This window comes from Peromyscus maniculatus, chromosome 7 (assembly GCF_049852395.1).
Source record: "Peromyscus maniculatus bairdii isolate BWxNUB_F1_BW_parent chromosome 7, HU_Pman_BW_mat_3.1, whole genome shotgun sequence".
Classification (NCBI taxonomy): Eukaryota; Metazoa; Chordata; class Mammalia; order Rodentia; family Cricetidae; genus Peromyscus; species Peromyscus maniculatus.
In genome coordinates this window covers 73341484-73360175 of record NC_134858.1, presented here as the reverse complement: position 1 = coordinate 73360175, position 18692 = coordinate 73341484, and the positions used below count along the sequence as shown (strand labels likewise).

Sequence of the window (18692 nt, the reverse complement as noted above, 5' to 3'; positions counted from 1 at the left end):
GTATGAGGCCAGCCTCATCTACATAATGAGTTTCAGGCCAGCCAAGGCCACATAGACCCTGTCTTTAAAAAAGGTAAAAGAGTAATATTAACTGAAATTAATGGAAATCATTATTCAAATAATTTTTAAGTTGGATTTCTATTAAGAAAATCATTATTTTTACATTGTAGGGTTTTAGATTATAGATATAGATATAGATATAGATATAGATATAGATATAATTTGGTTTTTCGAGACAGGGTTTCTTTGTGTAGTTTTGGTGCCTGTCCTGGATCTTGCTCTGTAGACCAGGCTGCCCTCAAACTCACAGAGATCCACCTGGCTCTGCCTTCTGAGTGCTGGGACTATAGGCATGCACCAATACCACCCGGTTCAATAAATTTTTAATATTTAGTAAATTGTCAAATATCATTATACCCTATTTTACTCTGCAAAAGAATTTCCAATTGTTTATGTGCTACCCAGTAAATATACAGAAGTTCCTCCAAGTCAATAAGAAAAAAAGGAGACAAAATTATTTCACAGACAGTCCAATCATTTTTCAACTCCCAGAAAATGAACACTGTGCCCAGGGTGACTTCTCCAGAGCTCAGGAAAATGTGGTGTGTCTTACGATCCACCTGAGAAACCTTCAGGGAAAAATCAAGAGATTTGCTGTTTTCTGAACCACATCATTTCCACATTCATGTTTATAGTTTAAATCTTCCAATGCAGCAGAACTTCCTAACCTTGGAAATATGAACATTTTGGGATCAGATCATTATTTGTTGGTTAAGAGAGATGCCCTGGGTCTTCTAGAAGGTTTAGCAGGAACCTCTATGAAAATTCAGCATATCCGCACATTCAATGCCAGCAGTGTACACGACAGCTCCCACACCATCCCCACTATTGAGACAACCAAAATTACCCTAAGACATTGACAAATGGTCCCTAGGGAGCCATGTGGCCCTAGCTGAGAACCACTGATATAATAAAGCTTGATCCCTGTAGACTAAGAAATGTAAGCTGTGCTTGAGGGCTGTCTGTCCTGGGCGGAGTCAGGACAGCCTCCTCGGAGGGCCCTGCTCTGCTCTCCTCGAGGGACCAGGAAATCTTCCAGTGTAGAAACTGTCAACATACATATATTTGGAAGAATGTCCACAAAAGAATTCCAAATCTGAAAGAAGCAAGAAGGGGTAGAGAGGGTGCAAAGGGAAGCTGGCCATGAACTAGGATGAAGACGGCTGAACTAAACACACCAAGGAGGGGAGGAAGCTAATGATGGAGAGCGGTCAAGCCTAAAACCTTTACAAGGGATGACAGAAATTTATGTCCATACTAGGCATTAGGAAAAAATGTTGACTCCTAAAAAGCTCATTTTCTTTGGGAGTGGGGGCGGTGTGTGTGTGTGTGTGTGTGTGTGTGTGTGTGTGTGTGTGTGTGTGTGATTTCTAATTCAAATGTAGCACTTCAGTACAGCACCAGACACAGTGAGTGGCCATTAAATGAACCATCATTACCTATTTTGCTGTTGATCATATCATTTGTATATTATTTAATTAATTAGATATTTAGGCCTCTTAACATTTCAATGTATAATATTTTAAAGTTGAAATCCACCCCTTCATCAGTCTATAAAAAGTTCCTATCCATCCTGAAAGGTAAGCCCCTAGAGCCCTCCCCTGAGGCTCCTCACCCACCCACATGAAGAATTCATTTCCTTTCATTCATGTTTCCACATCACTTAGTGCATACTTACATCATAGTTCTTAGCACATTGTATTATTGTTATTAAAGTTGGTGTGAGGCAGGCTCTCCACATCCCGTGTCCCCCAGGCTATGAGCTTTTGAGATCTTATTTACTCTGCCTTAGGTCCTCTGTGCCTGCTCAACAAAAGCATGCGTGTGGCGCTCAGCTGCATGATCTGGAAAATTTAATAGTGTGGAAACCTCATTTCTCAATAATGTCAATATATGAGGTGTGACTGAAGAGCAGTGCATTCTATATGGAATTTGGAGCTGTTGGTTTTATATAAAACGATTAAAATAAATGAAATGATAGAAAAATGTGTTACCTCTTGAGCAGGAAAAATAAAGACTTGGATACCTATCAGAACACGTCTTCAAATTGCACACATTTAAATATGTATAAGCATAAATCATGGATGTAAGAGATGGTAGGAATGAAATATATAATGTAAAGAGTTGTAAGTTATATAGAATAAACAAGTGGGGATGCAGATGATATAACGGCTCTGTCCACTTCTCAGTGTGATTACATGACACTGATGGAGGATTCACAGACTAGCTGGTTAATAGATCAGCTGGGGTCTCAAATGTGAAACATATTCAAAATATCAGTCTGAATGATAGCGAGGATTCACACACACACACACACACACACACACACACACACACACACACACGCAGTACCTAGGGACGGCGAGTTCCCATATAAGACAATGCATACATGCCATTAGAGACACTGAACTAAAAAGTGCAGATCATGAGGATTTCAATTACTTCTGAGTTTTACTGGAAATACTACATTTAAAAAGTTACAAGTTTGGGCCGGGTGGCAGTGGCACATGCCTTTAATCCCAGCACTTGGGAGGTAGATTGTTGAGGCCAGCCTGGTCTACAGAGCAAGATCTAGGACAGGAACCAAAACTACACAGAGAAACCCTGTCTCAAAAAACAAAACAAAACAAAAAAAAAAAAAAAAAAAAAGTTACAAGTTTGATGATGAAAGCTTCGAGGGATGGCATATATTTTGAAAACATGAGATATTATTTTCTTTTCCTACCTCCATTTTAGTTCTTTAAGGAACAGCATGTGTGTAAGTGTGTGTGTATGTGTGTGTGTGTGTGTGAACAAGAGTAAATTATTTCAAAGATTTATTTGAATTTTAAAATTACTCTTGTATTGCAATTCTTTCTGTTTTAACTGTGATCATATAATGTGGAAATGAGGAGTTTTTAACTTGGTTCTTCTCTCACAGAATTAAAGTCAAGTTAGTATGAAAAAAATCAATAGGATAAATAAAGAGAATTATTTCTTAGTTCTCAGTGGGGAAAAATTCCTTCCACAGCTTGAGAAATACAAGAGAGACTTATTTTGAAATCCTGATATTTTGATGTTGGTCCTTCTTACTGAGGAGTGTAGCTTGAGTTTTCCTGCCTTGCCCACAGTCAGGACAAATCTTTGTCACCCGCCAGTCCCACAGTCGCTCAGACCCAACCAAGTAAACACAGAGACTTATTTTGGTTTACAAACTGTATGGCCATGGCAGGCTTCTTGCTAACTGTTCTGATAGCTTAAATCAATCCATTTCCACAATTCTATACCCTGCCATGTGGCTCGTGGCTTACCAGCATCTTTTCATGCTGCTTGTCAGGGTGGTGGCTGGCAGTGACTCCTTCTGCCTTCCTGTTCTTTCATTTCTCCTCTCTGTTAGTCCCGCCTATACTTCCTGCCTAGCCACTGGCCAATAAGGTTTTATTTATTGACCAATCAGAGCAACACATTTGCCATACAGACATCCCACAGCACAGCCAAGCACAGACCATCTCAGACACCTGCACTCAGGCCCGTGGTCCTAATCATCCTCTATGCGGACCTGCTGGGTAAAGCCACGAGGAACCCGAGAACAGGCTCCCACAGGACATACAGAAAGAACATCCCACAGCAGAGGAGGGGTTGGGAATTCTACTTAACATACATACAACACAAAGTTGTTTCTCTCTATTCTTCTCTCTCTCTCTCTCTCTCTCTCTCTGTGTGTGCAAAAACATCCTGAGCAAAACAAACAGTTGACTCGTACTGGTCAGCTTTCCATTATTACAATGAAATACTGAAAATAATAAATGTATAAATAGAAAAGCATTGTTTGGACTTGTAATTTTATCAATTCCAGTCAGCCCTGATCAAATGGCTCAATAAATACCTTTGGAACCTTGTCTGAAGGAATACAGCATGTAAGATCCAGTGGCTGAACCAGCTGTTCAATCAGTCATGAGTCAATGTATGAACAAACACAGTGTAAAGGTCCCACATTCCTCTTCAAGGCAATCCCCCAATTGAAGAAGGATCTCTAGTAAAGCTCCCATGACCTTTTAAAGACCTAGAGCACCCCTCAACAGTTCCATGCTGAAGATCACACTTTTAACATATGGGTCTTTGAGGGACATTCAACCTCAAAACTATAGCAGGACCCGAATAAAAGTTGTCTTTTTATTTTGGTCAATAAAAAAATCTATATTTAGAGTCAATTAAAATATTACCAATGAGTAATACCAGGTATATCAAGGATTCCTTTGAAAAAGACTTGAGATATTAAATAACCAAGTACAACTTAATGTCCATTTAAAATATACATAGCTCCCCACCATAAATGATAGCAATGTCACAATATTAATTCAGATCAAACTAGTTAATAGTGCTGAGGATAAAAACAAACACAATACTCTTCCTTCCACTGTAGAAAAATAGTTATAAGTAAGATAAAATTATATAGTTGTAGAAATATTAAGTAATGTTCAAAATATTATTTTCAAATTTCACTTGATTCTAAAGGATACTACCATTACTTAATACAAAACAGATGTTTTCTAGGACTCATTACATATGTAGGCCCTGTGCCTTAATTTTGTAAGTAGAACCACTGGCCGGACATTATGAGCCACACCTGAAATTTCCATCTCTTGATAGGCAGAGACAGATCTGTAAGTTCTAAGCTAGCCTGAACTATATACAAGAGATTATCTCAAAAAGAACAAAAAAAATCAATGAGCAAAAACAGCACTATAGTAAGATTTTTTTAAAAAAAAATATATATATATATTCACCCATGGCCAGCAATTACTAAGGTTAAGAAAATGACATGGATCTTTCTGATTTTCTTATTAGTTCTCTTAAAAAAAATAGCAGTGTATATAGAGTAATATTTATTAAAATGACCATTTTTAATTAGTGTTCCATGGAATATTAATGAGTTCTACACACCCAAAATTCAATTAACAAATAATTTGAAGAAGACCAGCTAAAAGAAAATTAATAGCTTTTGTAACCATGAGCCTGACTAAGACTTTGAGCCTTCTCCAGGTTGTCTAAGGGGGGTATTTGACCTCAGCCTTTTATCTTCACTGAGTATTGTGAGAGACCAATGGAATGTTCTTTGGGAAACTATTTCAGTAGAACAACAAGAAACATCTAAAAACTATATGAGGAAACTATAAAGAGATATCAAGGTAAAGAGGAACAAGAAACTGACCCTTAAGTATTTGCCTCATCAAAGGACATAGTGGTTCACCGTAAGAAAGGTTTGATCTCATGAGTGGAAGCTACTGGCAGAGGAAGAGCATCTTGCTATAACATGTCAATTGTCCAACAAAGATAACTAATCATTGATGAAAGATGTTATCCACATGATTTCTGTGTTAGATTGATGATCAGAAGTTCATACTTGATGGTTCATTTGCATTCAGTTATCAGTGATATTTTCATATATTTAATGTTTTGATCTATCATCTGTTTTCATACAGTTCTCAAATATCTTTCATCAGGATATATACTGGTTGTTTGTCAAATGCTAATATAAGTAGAATTATCTTTATTCAAAGTACACATAACTAATTATATAATATCCCACCTTTTACCCAGCAAACCAGTCCTTCTCTGAGTACAAGAATACTATATTATTTAAATAATTTATGTGAAACTTTTATGTAGATAGAATAAAATACAAATTTTCTGGACTGGAAGGCAAATTTACAAAATGAGACAAAAAGCCCAAGAAAGAAAGACTATGTACACAGATTGGTCAATAGTAGAAAAATGTGTAAACTGTTGGAGGAATTTTTAATATTTTTTATATTTTAGACATATTTTCAAATTTCATTTATGTATATGTGTCTATCTGTGTATTTGTATGCACATGTGTATCAAGTGCCAAAGGAGGTTAGAAGAGAGGTTCAGATTCCCCGGAGCTGGAGTTAAAGGTGGTTGTGGACCACCTGATATGGGTGCTGGGAGGCAAATTTTAGTCCTCTACAAGATTGAGAACTCTTAACTGTTGAGCCATCTCAGCAGCTCCTGAGTCTTACTTTTCAATGGACCTCTACCTGGCTCAGAATCTCCCTTCACCCAAGTAAAGCATACTGTGAATCATACAGTTTGTCAATGGCTTCTAAAGTAAAATTCAGTCTTTGTTTGCTAGGATAAATAATTAATATGAAGTTGATACCTATTTGTGTATTCCTTGATGATCTGATAGATGCTAATCTTAATTGTTTCATTTTCAAATCGATGGTGACTCTTGTCCTTATATATCCGGAATTCAGCCGCTGTCACTGCTTCTCCGTGTGGAATCTGGGTCAGATCAAACCGAAATTCTTTGTAATGCCTTCTCTGATGAGAAAAGTCCTTGTCTCTTTCAACTGAAAAAAAAATTAAAGGAATGAAAAAAGGAAAAATGTTAGCCCTTCATAAAATATGGAAATTCATGATAAATTCTCTGCCTTTCAAGTGAAAACAAACAGGACAGTATAAAACTGTGAAAACACTGAAACCAGAGACTCATAGGTGTTCCCAGCTAAAGGAAATTCCACAGACCAATAGCCTTTTAGCTCAAATGCAATATAACCGTCTGGTTTTATACCAATTCCTGTATCCTAAATGGAAAGACTGTCCAAAAATGTTTTTAAAAATGAAGGTCGTAAAGTGATTGCCAATATGGATCAAGCACTGGAACATAGGTTTCATACAGGAATTTAAAAGATGTTACAGAAGCCTACAGAGTTCCAAGTGAAGTCAGTGGTGACGTTTCACCCAGCCACAGAGGAAAGAGGGGAAGAGGACAAAGCATCTGTAACACGGAACCTTATTGGTGGCAGTTTCATAGACAAATAAATAAAGCAGATTCTTTTTCTGATTTCAACCAAATTTATTTTTAGCTGATTCATAAAAACAGCGTTCACGTTCATCATGTGATGCGATTGTGATGTATGCACTGTCTAATGTTTCAAGTTAAATACATATCCTCTAATGGTGATCCTTTCTTCACAGAAAAAAAAATAATCCAAAATCCTTCTCACATCTTTGTGAAGCAGCCAGGAAGCAAAATTGCTTCCTTGGGACAGGATACCAAAGCAGCTCCCTCCACCTGACTGCAGTGGATACCAAAAGAAGGGTCACTTCTGAGCTGGCTTCCCCGGGTGAAGGCTGTTTATTTATTCATTTACTTCTGTGAATTAAATACCTTCCTATACTTTAAGGCTTTTTCATGAATGATTGTTCTAGAGAAGTGTAACTGTCTCATCTCACTCAGGCTGAAGAGGAGACGATCTCCCTTCTTTAGCTATCTTTCTAACAAATGAAATAAAAGATAGAGATCTCCCAAGGATAGTAAAAAATGCTGAGGGATTTAGAACACTGTTTCAAATACATTGTGACCTGATATGACTTAGTGTACTGTCTGACAGTCTCCTAGTGGCTACCACAGCTTTCCTAATGAGTTAGCTACAAAAAAAAAAAAAAAAAAAAAAAAAAAAAGAATTCATTTAGGGACACTTACTTAGTGTTATTTTATAGACTTAAGTTTTTCTGTTTATTGATTTTTCAAAATCTTAATTAGAATAATATGGTATCATGTTGTGAAAGCAAAACAAAAACTGCTATAATACACAATATTTCAGGCATTTCATAATTACTGTCAACAGTAATTTAAATTTTTCCCAATGACTTGTGTCACTGATAAAATTTTAGTACAAAAATATAAGAAAAATACATAACTGCCAGATTTATAAATTTTAAAAATTGTGTTAGCAGTAGAGCTGATGCTGTTTTCAGGGGTGTGGGTGAGCCAGCCCTGAGAACATGAGCATGGGAGAGAGCTGGCCCAGCCCCTCGTCTGCCATGCGCGACCATAGGCAAGGGAGAGATGCTTTCATCAACCCCACCTTCCCTCACTGCCTATAGCAGATGGGAGAGCTGGCCCTGAGGTCCTGAGAGCTGGAGAGCTGGTCCTGCCCTTCAGGCTGCAGCACTCAGGAGAGCAAGCCCTGCACCTCACCTGTTGGCAGGGGGATGGGTGAGCTGGCCCAGAGGGTTTGAGAGGCGGAGAATGGTCCTGCCCCGCCCTCATCTGCCATATGATGGTGTGAACAATGGAAAGACGCCCTCCTCATCCCTCACCCCTTACTCGGGAGAGTGGGCCCCCCGCACACACCTGGCCCTGGGGGTTTGGGTGCAGGTGAGCCCTGACTGAGGGCATGAGAGCAGGGGAACTATCCCCACCCCCTGCTGCCTGCTGCATTCAGTGAGCTAGCCAGGGCAGTGCTGGAGAACTCACCCTGGGTGGTGATGATGAGGGAAAGTTGGTGGACTGACCAACTCAGCTATCTCCCAGGCCCAGAACTAGAGCTATGAGTTGGCCCACCCCAACATCCACCCCATCTAGGAACTGCTGGACCACATGAAGGGGCTGGTCCTGCAGACCCAAAGCTATAGGCTCTCCACAACACAGGGCCACAACAGGATATCCAAGAAGTGTCCCAATGAGGGTCCAGTGTCAATAGTGTAGCAGAAGCCAGAGGCCTTGAACCAGACCAATGACTCATTGCAATGAACACTTTTAAGTCAAGATGTATTGACTAGAGGGTTTACTGTGTGACTCACTGTGTCACACTACAGCTTCCATGGGGAGATTTTTTTTCTTTTATATTTTGTTTTATTGCATTTTGTGGGAGAGGTTGCAAGGGCAGAGGGCAAATATAAAGGGATGGGGAGATGGTATGGTAATACCTTGACAATAGTTAATAGCACTTATATGGAACAAATTAATATATTCTGCTGTGTTAAACCTATAACATAGAGCTGCCTTTCTCATTTTGAACATGGGGGGAACAATGAGCAATATGAAACAAGTTTTGTCCAGGGTTGCTAATGACAGACTTGCTGATTCCACTTACACACTATGATCTCTTCTATCTTATTAGTACAGGAATAAAAATCTTGATTTAACAACTCTAATATCTAAAGAGTTCTATAAAATGAAGATTGGTTTCAGCCTCATTTGATGACTAAACTGGAAGTCAACTAGTATAATATGACTTAAATTCTCTATCTGTCCTGGTTTATCTAAATATGTATTGCTTTGCTGTCGAAGGTCTGTATTTATCTGAGTAACCCCCTCCTAGATCATATGTAAGTAGTTCCATACATATGTACTCACTGGACATTCACAAATACGTTTTCTCCATTCTGTGAGGCAACATCTGGCATTCTAAATTATAGCAACCATTAATCATGTTTTCCTTAACAATAATTTTGTGATTGAAATTTTGAAGTCAAAACTCATACCACAGTCCTGGACATAAGAGCTGAGATGTGAGCTTTGTAGAATCCAATCTAAAGTATGTATTTCTAAAATGTAGATAATTTGTATTCATGTTATATGTGTCATCTACCATTCTGGAGTCTAGGCTGTGTAACCCTTGAGAAGACAAATGTTCAGAGTTTAATAAAATATGTTTTAAGTATAAACAGAATAAAAATGTATTGTAAATGTGTCTAGTGATTCACATTCTTATATTCTCTGATCAGAACAGCAGTAAAAATTTCATAGGACGTTGAAGCTAATGATGGAAAAAGACTTATTTATATAGACTTCAGCTCTAAATGATGTCCATAAATATCCAACAAGGTAATTTTGGTTACTACAAAAATAATTCTAGAAGGTGGCAAATATTAATATCTCTAAATTAAAAATAAGAAATTAGATAATGACAACTAGGTGGTAACAGACGTCTGACTTTGAGACATCATTATAAACCTTGCATAAATGTTCAAGTAAAGATGCCTAACACTAAACTTGTATCATAAATATATTTTGGAACGTAACTGCTTTCAACTATGAAATGTTTGTAACTATTCAGCTGTATTGCTCTGTACCTCTAACTTCTTCATGAGATCCTCTTGAAAATCAAAACTCCCAATGCAGTTTTTTAAACAGAAATATACATACAATTAATGTTCCTTAAATATAGTCTTCTTCAAGCCGAAGTCTTACCTCTTTCAGGTTGTGACAACTTAGTAAATATTAAGCGTTGTTAATGGTTACAATGCATAATAACACACTGTGTTAAATGGCTTAGGAAAATTAAAAGATAAAAAATAAACAAAAGCAAAAAGTCAGAAATTTTTACTCTGTTGTCGGCTTTTATAGCCATATTATTCTAAATGTTTTCCTTTTTCTTACTCCTTAACGTGCTTGTTGAATCAACTAAATGCAAGTGGTTTCCTCCCCCTTTTTTTCTATCATTTTTAATAAAGTCTGTTTCACTGGATCAAAACCTTCAAATCACTATGAAATCCATGATCCTATTTTGTTGAGGAAAAAGAGTTCTTTCATATTATAATCTCCTCCAAAGCTCAGGAAATATTAAAGAAGGTGTGGAAAGAATGTAAGGTCACAACAAAGATGGGGGTCTAAAACACTGACTTCTGGGGCGTATACTTTTGTTGGTGGTGGTTTTCACACTTGAACTCACAGAAGTTAAGATTATGGGACCCTTCCACATCCTGTCATGGAGTCTAGAGGGTTCATGGGATCTCACCACTCCCTGAGGATTTATACATCAAATGTGATTGATGAGAGAAGAAACATTTTCTTCACTGGTGTAACTACTGGTGAAACACCCAGGATCGTGTAAACTCTTACCCATGCTCCTATGAGCAGCCCCAATATCCTAATGAAAGTCACTCAGTCAATGGGGGTGGGGGAAGACATGAAAGAAGGCTGGAGAGATGGCAAAGTGGTTTAGAGTGTTTGGGTGGTTTTGTGGAGTTCAGTTCCTACAACCATGTTGGATAGCTCACAATTGCCTATAAGTTCAGCAACAGGGCATCCATCCAGCAACCTCTTCTGGCCTCTGTAGGCACTACTCCTATGCATAAACTCTCAGACACATGAACACACGCAAGTAAACATAAAATAAAGCTTTTGTAAAAAGACAGAAAAGTAGAAGGAGAGATGTGAATGTCAGGAGGAGAACTGAGATCAGTCAAAGTTGGAGGAGGACTCAGGAAGGAGATGGGTAAATATGACTGATCATAATACACCATGTACATGTATGAAAATGCCAGACTGAAATCTATTACTATGTATAATTAATATATGGTAATAAAAACACAAAAGATTCTCTTAATGACTATATACATAAAACAAAACCATCAACAGAAGGGACTTAGCTCATTGAAATCAAACTCAGATTTGTCAAACAGAATTGGATAACACAGAATACAGCTCTGAGCTCTAGTGGAGACCATTTCATTCCCCAAACATATACACATTATTTCTTTTGTATGAAGCAAGAATGAAGCTATAGGGAAAAGTATAACTATGTTTAAAGCACATTGTCCCAGTGTATTGAACTATAACTACATTTAAAGCACATTGTATCAGTCAGCTTCCCTATGATATATTGAAATATAACTACATTTAAAGCACATTGTATCAGTCAGCTTCCCTATGATATATTGAAATATAACTACATTTAAAGCACATTGTATCAGTCAGTTTCCCTATGATATTCCCTATGATATATTGAAATATAACTACATTTAAAGCACATTGTATCAGTCAGCTTCCCCATTTCTAGAGCCTTTAGAAATGTTAGTATCTGATGACATATGTCAAAAGCTCAGCAGGGAGCATTTGTCTGATAATCACATATTGATTCTACTTTGTAACACATTCTTCTATTACTGTTTATATTACAAGAATGTTTCAAATTTTAAAAAAAAAATTCATATGGTATATGATGGTACACCTTGTGTATTCCAATGAATGGGATTATGTAGACAGTTCTACATGGTAGCATGAGGAATTACCAATAAATCCATCAACACAGAATTATTTATTTAAGCTAATGATTGCTAATGATGTTCTTTTAAAAACTCCAAGGATTTGTTTTACTGAGCACACATACACACACCAAAAAAGAAAAAAACTATCAAAAATGTGATCAAACAAACACAGTCAAGTCAGAATCACAAGGGTTGACTAAACTTGCCTTTGTTTCTAGGCTTTATGTATGCCCCAAACATTTTTATCTACATAAAACTCCAGACCACAAATCTGAGTACAGCAACAAAAATCTTGACTACATTAGCACACCAACACAAATAATTTCTTATTACGTTCAGCTTTAAAGCCAAACATTTATACATGGTAAAATAAAAGCATACAAGAGGTAAAATTTGAATCAAGAAATTCATATTCCACGGTAAAAAGTATTTATAGTAAAAAAAAATTGCTTTAATTTTTTTTTACATTTACTGATTTAATTTATGTGTATGAATGTTTTATGTGCATGTATATGCATCGTGCACATGCTTGGTGCCAGCAGAGATCAAAAGGAGGGCTGGATCTCCTGCAACTAGGGCTATGAATGGTTTGAGCCACCATGTGTGTGTGGGAACTAAACCCAGTCCTGCAAGAGTAATAAGTGCTATTAATTACTGAGCCATCTCTACAAACCCCACCACCACCACCACCACTCTTTTGAGACAGAGCTCACCATGTAGACCAGGTTGGCCTAAACTCACAGAGCACTGCTTGCCTCTGCCTCTTGAATACCAGGATTAAGCTACAGACCAAACTATAGCTTAAAAGTTGTAAATTGTCAGAATTCTGAAATAAATATGAAGCTGCTTCTGCTCAAGATACACATGCCAAAGACATTTATTGTTGAGATAAATGTATTTATTCTCAAATGCCTTGCTTAGTGATTTCAAAACTGCTGGAAACTGGAAAAACATGTCCTGATCTAAATATCTTCATGTCTGCAATAACTGAGGAATGAAATTAGCTGACAGAAGATAAAAGTTTATTTAGTAATTTATTGCAGTTTTAGAAAGATACAACCTTGGGCAGTCTGTCTTAATCTCCTACTCATGAGCTGCGCCTGAGAAAACACAAATAGCTTGGGTAGCTGCAAGACATAAACAACCCTCTCCAAGAGGATAGCGGGATAATAAAAGTATGAAAGAGAAAACAGATAGCTACTATGGGAATGCTAACCTGTATGACTTTTCAAGAATTCCTTCCTGGGTCCACTGAGAAGCATAAACTTGGCCCTGTAAAGACCTATTTATTGGTCAATGAATGCATATGTGCAGGTTTTCTTTGAATGGACAGTCACGCCAGAAGTGTGGCAAACCCCAGATTCCAGGAGCCCCTGGAGCCTCTTAGCACCACTGTAGTGTGTAGTTTCAAGAATTAGTTGTCTCCTTAAATGTTGCAAAGCACGGTGTCAGTTGTTATTCATATTTCATAATTGCTGTGCTCTGTCATACTCCTAAATCCTCATGATAAATGTGATTTTGAAACTTAAGAAATTCAATTAATGATCCAATATTTATATAGCATTTTGTTTTAAAACCGTTAAGAATTTAGAAGCACAAATGATTAGTTCTTAAAGAAGGAAAGATTTGAGAATGGCTGGGCGTTAGAACTGAGTACCCTTCGGGGTTATTTAGAATACTATGACAATAGCTATAAACATGTATTACTGTCTCAATAATTAATCATAAACAATGAAAGCAGTAAACAAATTGGTGTTTGGTTTAACAAAATTAATAGATTTAAAATTTTGTTTCTCCTTTAGCTGATAAAACAAGGTAGCATCTTCCTTTTCTTCCTATAATATAGGTAAAATATTAATTTCCTCAATACTAAAATGTTAATTACAAATCAAAAGAATAGTCTCTAGGTCTTATATTCCTAATTGAATATCCTTCACACCAGAGCTCCTAAATGTGTTGTGTTACTGTTTTGTATGGTTTTGTGCTTTTTTTTTTTAAACAAGACTAGCCTGAAACTTGTGATCTTCCTTCCTAAACCTCCTGAGTACAGGGATTGCATATGGAAGCCATCCATCCTGATGACATTAGTTTCACCGAGTAATGACTACCACTTCTGACTCGGTGTGAAATGTTCCAAAACCAACATTTCTACAGGACAACAAGTCATCATTCCTGTCATGCTTCCTTCTCTCCCTCCCCTTTGTATCAATTCCCAGGGTATAGCAGAATCCTGGAAACACATCTGTGTGTGAACAAAGTTGGGTTTGTTGACTCTTTTCAATAAATGTAATAGGTAAATAGCACAGGAGTGGGTGTATTAGAAAGAAATCATGGTTGTGCGGCAGGTGACTTGGGAGAAGGTTCCCGGAGTCTGTTTTGCTTTGCTGCACTGTCTGGCAATGGAACCCAGACCGACCCAAGCCCATGACGGTCCAGATTCAGCCTCCTTAGTGCTGACCCTCCACATGAGAGCCACTTTTCTCAACCTAGTACTGCTTGCCTTCTATAAGAAGAGGTAATTTTACCATTTGCTGTAGTAATTAGAAACATACACTAGAGCTACCGTTGGTAAAGAAATAACAGCCAGTAATATAATCTATAATGGGATATGACACATGGTCGTTTTTGAGATACAATCAAGCTCTTATTCCTAATCTGTGCTCAGATGTGATTATGACGTGGTCTTGTTTCCGTCTTCCTCCCTCGCTGTCACAGAGAAGTTTTGTCCATTGTTGCTGCTCTATGGCTCTATTTCCACTCACCTGAACTGTGCCAGGATCTCCTAGCAACGCCATGCTGGTCTGAGAGATCCAGCCTAAGCCCTGATTCTCCACTACTACCTTCCTCTTTTTCACTTCCCTCACTCATCTTGCTTGTCCTAAAAGTAGCTACCATGTGCAATTTATTTATTCAGTTCTAAAATAATTGACCCTTGCATGCTCTAAAACAAACCTTAGTAGTTAAGGAGATAGAAGAGAATGTAAGAGAGCCCAGGATGATCAAGAAGAGTAGTCCTTTTTCTAAGTGTTGTGATAAAGATAAATGCTATTTTTCAGACAAAAATTGGAGGAAATGGAAATATAGAGAAAAGGGAGAGATGGAGGGTGGGCATGGGGAGGGGTGGAAACAGAGAGGGAGAAAGAGAAAGAGAAGGAGTTCTCACAAAAAAGTTATCTCACCAGGCAGTGGTGGCGCACGCCTTTAATCCCAGCACTCAGGAGGCAAAGCCAGGTGGATCTCTGTAAGTTTGAGGCCAGCCTGGTCTACAGAGCGAAATCCAGGACAAGCACCAAAACTACACAGAGAAACCCTATCTTGGAAAAAAAAAAAGTTATCTCTTACCTCTTGCATTATAAATCTATCACATGCATAAAATGCTTAAGAGAATTATCTGTTTTCTCCATTTGCACTGTCTTGATATGTTTCTTGATTTACACCAATAGTAAATGGTCAATAACAATTAATTATCAGAATATTGGTTTCTTTATGTAGAATAAAGTTTTGTTAACTAAAAAAAATAACAATGTGGCTGTATTTTTTAAATTGTGTTACTGTAGAATTAAAGAAAATTCAGGCTAAAATTCTACACTAGTAGACACAAAGCAATAATGTTTACTTGACATCCTCTCTCAAAACTTCATTCCCACAAGGCAGACCACAAAGTGCTACACGTTTTAGTTGTTCTCGTATTGCCCAGAAATATCAATCCAATGAAATTTGCTAGTTCCCTAAAGGTTAGTCATCTCATTATTTTTAAATGTAGTCTAGTATATGGAAAATGCTTTTCTTCTTACATTGTGGTCATTTTATAAAGGTAATTATTAACTAGAGATTAAAGATAAGTATTCATACTTATGGGTTAAATACTCCTATCAATACTAATGTTAAAATTAATGTAGAATAATATAGAAGATGATACTTGATTAATAAATTTTATGTAAATAAGGGACTGTGATTTTAATGTGTAAAAAATATTTGAGAACAAGACAAAGACACAACTTTCTTTTTTTTTTTTGGTTTTTTCGAGACAGGGTTTCTCTGGTAGCTTTGCGCTTTTCCTGGAACTCACTTGGTAGCCCAGGGTGGCCTCGAACTCACAGAGATCCGCCTGGCTCTGCCTCCCGAGTGCTGGGATTAAAGGCGTGCGCCACCACCGCCCGGCTGACACAACTTTCTTACAGACACCTTTCAGTAAATGTTTAGTGTTTAGCTCTCCTAGTCTCTCTGGTGGAAAAACTGGATCCTTTTATAAATTGCCTGCATCTAGAAGTGACCAATATGATTCCATCAGATTTCACTGAATGACCTTCAGAAATTTTAAAATAAAACAGTCCATCTATAACGGACCCAAAGTGATATAGCTTATAGTAAGTTCACCCAGAACAGGCCATTTCGTTTTACATCTTGAAATTGGTGAGATAACAGTTTGTCCACAGGGAATATTTGTGATTATCTGACAAACACAGGTAAACGGTTTGGGGAATTTTCTTCTAAAAGTTGCTCTGTAGCTCCTCTAGTAGTTGATATTGTAAAGAAAGAGTGGGAGCATCGTGTGGGTGGGTGGGTGGCAGAGGAGCAGCTAACTTTGTGCTCATGCTTGGTTCCAAGACACTGGAAAGGTCATGAGTCACAAGACCTCGCTCACCATTGTGCTACTGTGAAAAAATAGACGTAAAAGTTTATTCTCCCTCTCTCTCAAGCCTGAAATCCACTCTTGCCTCCTTTGGTTGCAGTTTAGAGATGATCTGCTTGCCATCTCATACCCAGTGTCCAAGTGAAGCCACATGCTATAACTCTGACACTGATTATGGTTTGTATGTTTCTGTTTCTATAATAACACTTTCTACATCACACTTTTAGTATATGAAGCACTCATTTAGAAAAAAATAGCAACATCCTACTCAACAAAAAAAAAATTATACCCATCTGAAAGAAGTCTTGAAAAAATGAAAAGTTAACAATTATATTAAGTGTGTCCAGACTCTCTAAGGGGGATAAAGGAAGTAAGTGTAAGACAGAGTTTGTATAGCTAGAGGGTATATGAATTTTTTAAAATGAGAAAACAAATGCAATTCTCAAATTTGCTGCTTCAACTATTAATTCTGTCCGATAACATTCATGGAGTTTACTCAAGCTCAAACTTACAATTCAATCTGCTGTGTCTTTAAAGCACACACTATGAGTTTTCAGTATCGCCTGACACATTGGAAGAAAGCCACAGAGAAGTGACTATTCACTGACATCTAAAGTTCACAGTGTTAACACCCCTGGCAGGGAAAAGATTTTCTAAAGAAATTGACATGTACTCTACTTTTAGAAAGTGTATTAGTGAAATAAAAGATCCCAAAGAATTAAAATTTCCCTCTGTATACCATGCTGGGGGAGAGAAGGGATAAATCCATGGGTGCCAGCCTGAGGAGGGACTTGCAACAGAGGAAGAGACTCCACACTGTTCTACACTTGTGTATTTGTCTTGTGTTTCATCTTTTCTATAAAATTATCAAAGATCTACAGCAGCGTTTCTCAACCTATGAGTCGTGACCCCTTTGGGGGTCACATAGCAGACATCCTGCATATTGGATATTGACATTATGATTCACAACAGTAACAAAGTTACAGTTATGAAGTAGCAACAAAAAAGAAAATTATGGTTGGGATCACCACAGCATGAGGAACTGTGTTAAAGGGCTACAGCATTAGGAAGGCTGAGAACCATTGGTCTACAAGAAAAGTCAGAGAGAAACTAGTTTTCCCTCTTCTGGGCTTGACCAAACTGCAGATAAATCCAGTTCCTTTCCATTTATTTCCCAGTTTCTTTTAGGAAGCTGTAGGCGTAACAGCCTATGTGCCTTATTGAACCTAAATGACAATAGAGACCCAATGACTTGTTTTTATGCTTTCTACAATAAGGAATAAAACTGTAAGGATATGGGCTGGGGAGGTGGCCCAGCAGTCAAGACAGCTCACAACCATCTGTAATAACTCCAGTTCTAGGGGATCTGACACCCTCCCTCTTCAGGTCTCTGGCGGCACCAGCCACACATTTGGTTGCACATGCACGCAGGCAAAATACTTATACATATAAAACGAAAATAAATAAATCCCTAAGGTGCACACTGCAAGAACATATTACAAGTGCACTAAGAAATGGGAGTACTTACTACTTCAGTTTAGGTGAATGCCACCAGTGGCTGAAGGTGGAGAGTACACATCTGCTGTCTCCCACCCTGTAATGCTGTACAGTGCTTCTACCTGGCCCTACACCTTCTCTCCTGTATCTTCGGTCCCTGCTTCAATCTCTGTCCCACAGTGACTGTTCTATAGATATGTGTGATCTGGATTTGGGATGCTTTTTTGGGTGTTTAAGGGGGTGACTTCAGACACTGTTAGAGCTTTTCAATCACCTTTGCTTAAGTTGGCTGTGCTCATGCCTCAGGAAATAGCATTAGTCCAAATGGTATATTTATCCCCTTTCTTTTTGGGGAAAAACTCAAATAAATAATGGTAGCTAAAATAGAATCCTTGTGCCATATATTTACTTTCAGTTGCACACTATGTTGTGATTTAAAAATGCATGCTAACCTAGTAGAATCATTATAATTCTTTATGAGTTTATTACATTTGGAGAGAAGAAAGGCCTAATTGAAAGAATGTATTTCTTTTATGTGAGAGCAATTAATAAAATTCTAAATAATTTACAGAATAAATGGTGTGTTGTAAAAGATGAAAAGATATTTTGCAAATAATCTATGTCTTATGTTCATGCAACCCATCCTTTATTTATACATAAAATACTTGTTAATTCTTCCATAATAAATGTGTAATATGTGTAATTATAAATTTTA

At 37.5% G+C, this 18692-nt stretch overlaps 1 protein-coding gene across 1 annotated transcript in view; it reads right to left on the bottom strand.

The window, feature by feature from the left end:
• Bmp5 (bone morphogenetic protein 5) overlaps positions 1–18692 on the bottom strand; it is a 122374-nt gene that overhangs the window by 65025 nt on the left and 38657 nt on the right. The window contains exon 2 of the mRNA XM_006973740.4: positions 6224–6416. Within this exon, the coding sequence (XP_006973802.1) occupies positions 6224–6416 (193 nt within the window). The remainder of the gene's footprint in view (positions 1–6223; positions 6417–18692) is intronic.